Source organism: Rhyacophila brunnea, unplaced genomic scaffold (assembly GCF_057557595.1).
Source record: "Rhyacophila brunnea isolate RB1 unplaced genomic scaffold, BYU_Rbru_1.0 scaffold_13, whole genome shotgun sequence".
Taxonomy (NCBI): Eukaryota; Metazoa; Arthropoda; class Insecta; order Trichoptera; family Rhyacophilidae; genus Rhyacophila; species Rhyacophila brunnea.
Genome location: NW_028232785.1, coordinates 41295392 through 41303180, shown reverse-complemented (window position 1 = coordinate 41303180; position 7789 = coordinate 41295392). Strand labels below are relative to the sequence as shown.

At 35.0% G+C, this 7789-nt stretch overlaps 1 protein-coding gene across 1 annotated transcript; it reads right to left on the bottom strand.

Annotated features, from left to right (window-relative positions):
* Nucleotides 1-616: 616 nt before the first annotated feature.
* LOC147077548 (uncharacterized) lies at nucleotides 617-7789 on the bottom strand. Its single transcript, XM_085941521.1, has 3 exons — nucleotides 7562-7789; nucleotides 1479-1631; nucleotides 617-855 (listed from the first exon to the last, which is right to left on the bottom strand). The coding sequence occupies exons 1-3, from the start codon at nucleotides 7724-7726 to the stop codon at nucleotides 769-771; spliced, it is 405 nt and encodes a 134-aa protein (XP_085797647.1). The 5' UTR covers nucleotides 7727-7789; the 3' UTR covers nucleotides 617-768.

Genomic DNA, 7789 nt, shown 5'->3' with positions numbered 1-7789 from the left:
CATTTATATTTTTATAAAAATCGATGTTTTTTAAAATAAATATAAAAAATATTAAAACTATGAATTAGTGAAAAATCTCTTAAGTACAAAATAGAAAACTTAATTTTAATAATACCTTAATATGACTAAACAATATATGTAATAATAAGATGGGGTACTTTGACAAATTTTAGATTTTATAACATTTTTTTACAATTGTAAGTTTATTAATTAAAAAATATTAAAAAAATATAAACACATCATAAAAAATTTAATAAACTAAATTGTAATACCTAAATATTAGCAACCTAATAATAAGATGGACTCCTTTGAAAATTCACATTTTTATACAATAATTGTAAGTTTACTGAAGACTCAAAATAAAAAATATTTTTCTTTTCAATGTTTTCAGATACATAATTTATTAATTAATTCAGTTGAAATTGTAAATTATCAAAAAAATATTAACCACCTTAAACCTTGCGAAACCAAACCATAACAGAATATACTTTACCAAAGAATACTCATCTATCTATAAAATATTTAAAATTAATCCATTTAATCATACAAAAAATAAGACATGTTATAGATAGTTTAATATTTTTATCGATTACTTATAGTTTAGTTTGGGCAGGGCAGGAAAATAAAAAAAAATAAATGAACAACATGTGTGATGTATTTGTAATTCAACGAAAACAAATAAATATAATGAAAAAATGTGCACAATATTGTCGGATCGCCCAAACAAAGCTATGAACTAGCTAATAGTTCCACGATGGCCGCGCGGCTTCAGCGTCGGCTTATAGCGTTGGGGTCAGAGTATGGTCTTAATAGGTTGAGCAAGTGGCTGACATCCGTTTCTTCCGTATTCAAAAACTGTATTTAGCACAGAGGCAATAGTTATTATTGTATGGTTTAAAATAATATTACATACGGTTACATAATAATATTATGTCGCTATAGAATGGCCTACAAAAATAATAATTGTTAACGTTATCGGTTGATAATAAAAATGACGTACGCACGTTCGGTCCCTTCCCGACTGATCATTATTTCAAAGTCTTTACTACAGATACTGTATCCTAGCTAATTAGTGAACGGGTAGCCAATGCCTTTATTGGTATAATATATTATGTTGAAATTATGTCATATAAACGCGGAATTTCTTAAAAATAATAAAGAAATATGCTACCAGACGTTAAGCATGAGTAATTATATTACATTCAAATAGCTTTGTCTGAATACTCCAATTAGGGTAGCCCTAAACCAATAGATAAATTCCTACCCACCAGACAATTTGACCCTTGCCTGGCGCAACAAATAACGGTCAGTCATTCATCAACCGTGGCCATATAAACACTTACCTATGCTAAACCGTCAAGTGCACGTACCGGATGATCTCATTATTTCAACTTCAAACAACTGCGGTGGCCATATAAATTTTAATGCCCAAAAATGTTTAAAAGTTGTGTTATTAGTGAACCTGTCAATGAACGTACCTCGTCTACTGGGCTGTATTGTCGATCGGAGGAGCCGGGTTGAGGATTTTCAATATTGATTTGGCGAATTGCATCGTCAACAAATTCTTGTTTGATGATGACACCCTCATTATCATTCTCTGACCTTATATTGATCAGGCTGTCTTCACACTCCTGAAAATAACAACATGATTAATAATATAATGTAACAGTCAATCCATTTCTGGACAAGACCTGCCACAGCTGTATCCTCTGCATTCAGTGGCCACCAATATACGACTGAATTTGGCAAGTGTATGTATACTCACCGAAAGACATTCCGGCAAACTGCAGCAATTTGCGTACTTTAATCTGCCTTTTTGTAAACACATCGCACATTGAGATCTATAGGGTTGTAACTGCATATATCATGATTTTGAGTAATTTGAGTTTGAATGTAAATTAATTAACTACAATTTAATTATTAACAGTGGACTGCAGAACATTGTACCTTGTTAGAATAACTTTGTGTACTTTATCCTACTGTAGTTCTTAAATATATAAATAAATATATATTTTTTAATTATATTGTGGATTTTTGCAGTCGCGGCCATATAGTTTGAGAATTGACGAACAAACTCTCAGAAGCGGCTTCACAGTTTTAATAGAAGAAAACAAAATGCACCTTTTTCATTTAGAATTTATTAAAATAAGTGTTTTTATTTATATAAAAAAATTATTTAATATATTTTTTTTGCGACCATGTTCGATCCTGATAGGATCATATGGGCCTCCACAGAGTGGAGGTTTGTATTGACAGATTTTGTTTTTTACGAGAAATGGATGTCAGCCACTTGCTCAACCTATTAGGTCACACAAATTGAAAAACAATATGTGTACTTGCCAGACCCAGGATTCGAACCTGGGACCCACGGCTTTATAGTCTAATGCTTATGTCGCGCGCCCACCGTGGGCTATTTAATATAGAAATAAGAAAAAAATATATAAAACAGAGAAATAAAAGAGAACAATAAAAATAACTTAATCATCAGTAGGACTCGAAATATAATTTATTTCAATGTCTCACGATTAAAAGAAATCGGTGTGTGTACTTATGTACGCTTTAGAAGTTATACTTCTTTGGCGTAACAAAACAAAAACAAAACTTAATAACCTAGATTGTTCAACTAGTTCTTAATTATCTTGTTAAATTACAGACGTAAGAAAACGGGCCGCTTATTGAAGCGCCGTTGTGTTATTTCTATAAAATTTTACTTATATTACTAAATTATATAATTATTTATCGCTGTTTTTATTTTTGCAGTACCAACTGTCACTCTGGCGTTTAATAGTTTGTTTAGGTAAATGGCCGACAATAATAGATTCGCTGCCTAGGCAACGGAATAATTCTAAACCATAATATTATACTGTATAATCGATCACGATTGCAGTATCGTACTGTGGCGTAAAAGTAGTACGTTCGGCTGATAACCGAACAATCGGTGGTTCGAATCCAATCGAGTGCGTTATTTTTCGTGTGAAAAAATAAATTATGTGGTACATGTCACACGCCAAAAATACACTCTGATCCGATTTCCAAAAAGCGCCAATAGAAGTATAACTTCAAAAATATATGTGCGCATGTACTTATTCGATCAATGCAAATCATCTGCAAATACGGCTATATAGTACAATAAATATTCTACCAAAGATTAAATATTTTTTGGCAAAAGGGCCTCATGTAAGATAATGCCATATAGCTCAGAATATATTTTTTTACATAAAATAACCATATAAACACAATGGTGTAGGAGGCAATTGCTTCCAAGTGGCAGTAAATGCCATATAGCATTAAAAATATTTTTTTTCTCTCGAACTGCATTCATAAGTCATTTTTGGGTTATTTTGCAGTGACGACCCTATAGATCTCAGGGTGCGATATGTATTTACCTTACCATGTTAAAAACACATCATTTTGAAAACAATCATGAGAAAATATAGCCAACAGTGAAAATCTTTTTCGAAAAAAAGTAAGGATCGAACCTGCGTGTCTTGGGTATCGCGCACTGTGCATTACTACTATCCTACGACTGCCATGCTTAATTACGACAAATTATAACTATTGCCCTTTTTAATAACTGTTCATAAGCGCTCTCCAAACTGAAAAAATCAATAAACACAAAAATGTATCAGCTGATATGTTTGTTGAGATACGTTTTAGATTATATCCTTACTCATAATACGGAGATACGCTTTGACAAGTTGCATGCTTGGGCTGCGAGTCATACCAACACCAACGAATTATACATTCTTTTGCCGACGAGCAGGCCACATACTGCCGTCCATGTGAGAAGCATGGATTTTCCGAATTCGGTATAGGAACGCACACGAATAGAAGAAAATTTAATAGAAGAAGAAGTTGGTTGTACTTATTCAGAAACTTTCACGGGTGTGCGCACAACAACTGACAGTAGTTTCATCGCAATCGGACGAAGGAAATAGGTACGGGACAGACAGACAAATAAACGTTCATTTTTATATATTACTAGCTGCAGTACCCAGCTTCGCACAGGATCGCTTCGTGGTTATATTTATCTAAGATATTTCAAAAATAATAAGAGGTGATTATTTTTTTAATATTAAAATATCTGTGTAATACAATATTATGGCAATATAAAAATAATTTTAATAGGAGTAAAGGTCAAACAAAAGAACACCAATATATGCAAACGTTATTAATGTTATTAATATGCAGTTAAAAACCAAAATTGGATGGAACAAACAAACAACAAACTTTGTATTTTATATAATACTAATTTAGAAACCTTCGCAGGTGTGCGTACAACAACTGACAAAAGTTTCATCAAAATCGGATGAATGGTATATGAACGCATACGAATAGAAGAAGAAGAAGATGATTTTCTAAAACAGAAATCTTTGTGGGCATGCGCACGACTACTCACTAAAGTTTCATTGCAATCGGATGAAGATATAAGAACGCATACGAATAGAAGAATAAGAAAAAGAAGGTGGTTGTTTTAATTCAGAAACCTTCGAGGGCGTGCGCACAACAACTGGTCAAAATTTAATCGAAATCGGATGAATGGTATAAGAACGCATACAAATAGAAGAAAAAGAAGAAGAAAATGGTTGTATCAATTCATAAATCTTTGCGGGCGTGAGCATAACACTTGATCAAAATTTCATTCCAATCGGATGAATGGTATAGGAACGCATACAAATAGAAGAAGAAGAATATGGTTGTACTAATTCACAAACTTTGGCGGGCGTGCGCACAGCAACTTGTCAACATTTCATCGTAATCAGATAAATGGTATAAGAATGCATACGAATAGAAGAAGATAGAATAGATAAAAAAGAAGAAGAAAATGGTTGTATCAATTAAGAAACCTTCGCAGGCGTGCGCACAACAACTGGTCAAAGTGTCATCGCAATCGGATGAATGGTATAAGAACGCACACGAATAGAAGAAGAAGAAGAAGAAAATAGTTGTATCAATTCAGAAACCTTTGCGGGCGTCAGCACAACACTTGATCAAAATTTCATTGCAATCAGATGAATGGCATAGGAACGCATACGAATAGAAGAAGATGGTTGTACTAGTTCAGAAACTTTCGCAGTTGTTGGCACAATTACTGACGAAAGTTTTATTGCAATCGGATGAATGGAATAGGAACGCATACGAATAGAAGAAAAAGAAGATGGTTTTATCATTCAGAAACCTTCGAGGGTGTTAGCACAAGCACTGACAAAAGTTTCATCGCAATCGGATGAATAATATAGGGACCATACGAATAAAAGAAGATAGAATGAAGAAGACGAAGAAGAAGATGGTTGTACTGATTCAAAAATCTTTACGGGTGTTACCACAACAACTGACGAAGGTTTCATCGCAATCGGATGAACGGTATAGGAACCATACGCATAAAAGAAGATATAATGAAGAAGAAGATGGTTTTTCTAATTTAGAAACCTTTCGGGTGTGCGTACAATAACTGAGGAAAGTTTCGTCGCAATCGGATGACTGGTAAAGGAACGCATACGGGACAGACAGACATACAGACATACAGACAGACAGACATTCATTTTTATATATAAGTATAGCCTATAGTCTTCGCGCAAGTGCAAGCAATAAGTTGACAAAGTTTTATTGCAATCGGATGAACGGTATGGCAGTGCATAAAATACGAACAAACGAACAAACAAACAAATATTGATTTTTATATATTAGATATATAGATAGTACATTGTAATAAAGCCAGTTTAAATATAAAATGTGTTTATATAAAGTTGATCCCGACGTTCTATAACAGTACCTACACAATACATATCAACGTGAACTCTATTGGCATTGTAAGAAGGGTGAAATTTATATCTCTGTCAAATAATATACGCCATTACTGGTTTATCTGCCCTATCCTTCTGGGCACAAAGAACTGCCACAGGACCGCGCTCCTGCTAGAAGAAGAAAACTGAGTTGATCTACTACACTCTCTCGCTCGGTCCTCTTCGTGTTTATTCGGGAAATTGTAGAGCAACAGAGTAAGACCATCCTCTTACGTGGACACTCAAAAAAGACGAGACTGAAGCTCCAGTATCCAGCTAATGTATTTTAATGGCGGCTCGCTGACGGCAAGACTGGAATCTCTCGTTTCAAATCGCCCACAACTGAAGTTTCCAGTCACCCATTAAACAGTGGTACCAAGATCTGCAGATTGGATGAAAAATCATATATTTTTACCAAAATTGGTACCACTGAACTGAAATACACAAGCAATAACAAGTCAAAATGTAAAGATGAGCGAACAGATTTTTAATTTAAAACATGTGGCACATGTTGAGAAACACTCCTGCCTGTATAATTACAGGCTGCCAGAATATTCCCGTAAAGATATTACGGGAAAAGATTAGGATGAAGTAGGAAAGACAATGGGTTTGACAGTTTGAGGTTATGAGATTATAAGGTTTCAGTAGCCCGGTGTGCGAAGCATTTCACTGGCCAGTTAATGAATTCCATCAGCAACCAGATTGTCGGTTTTTATTTTCTACGTGAGAGGATGGCCTTAGTCTAAGCTCAAGCAATTCAACCTTGGCGTGTTAGGAAAATACTTGCAGAATGAAATATGTATGGAGCGAACTCGCAACGACCGTCGCCGAGCACAGCGGAGATGAAATCTCATGCATTCGCCCATAGACGACACAAAAAACTAAAAGCGTCTCTTAAATCAAAGTCTCATTACCTACTCAACTGATGGTGGTTAATACGATGCACTGTGTTAACCAACAGCAGATTATTTTACTAAGGCTTCGGCCACATAGGTAGGTGCTATGCTTGTCTACTAAAAACACTCTGCCACATTGCACGTTACGTGCTTAGGTACAAATTCATTTGATATTTGGGAGCGTTCAAGTCAACAACTATATTATGTCACTCTCAAAACTAACCAGAGAGATACTTCTCACAGTGAATTTAAGTTTAAAATTTCGGAAATCTCAAATTCGAACTTCTTGCGTGCGTAATGTCAATTATTCATCCCATGCGTCATTATTCATAACCTCAAAATAAACGGTGTTTGACGTTTGTCATACTGAAGAAACATCGCCATCTTGCAAAATCACTAGGTGGCACAATAAAAATAACCAACACGTTTGTTCGCCGGGAGACTCACGAGGTGACTAATAATCACGTAGCGAGGCGCGAAGCGTGCAGTGTGGCCATTGCGATAGTATAGTGTGCGTCCGCTTATGTCACCTGGCACATAGCCACCAAGCAAGGCACCTGCCTATGAGACCTTAGCCTAAAGCATTCACCCTAACCTAACCTTAATCTAGTATAGTTAATATAGTAGGTATTTGTATTGAATTTGTTTGCCGTTGCCTTCCACTAAACAGACAAGAACCGTGATTACTTTTGCAATATTTATTTCGTAAAATCGAATGAAAAAGCTCTGTATAATTACCTACATAGTGTTTGTTCCGTTCGATATTAAAACAATATTGTCTTCTATTTGTTGTTCATTGTGTAGATTAGTCGTGCTTATTTAATGCGCATTTGAAACAGAATTTTGAATACCCTCGCCTAAACAAATTAGAAATCTGCTTACCTCTTTTATGTGGATACTATCGTGGTCCTCGATGTTTTCCTGTTTGACTGACACATCAAATCGACCCTTGCTGTTGAAGTGATTTACGTCAATCGATAGGTATGCACCGTCGCTGATTACCTCCGCAGTTTCGTCATGTGATAATTCACCGGTTTCTTCTTCCATTTTATGCGGTATTTGATATTAAAATCTGTCAATAGCTTCACGACCTCAGGCTAACGTGTTACA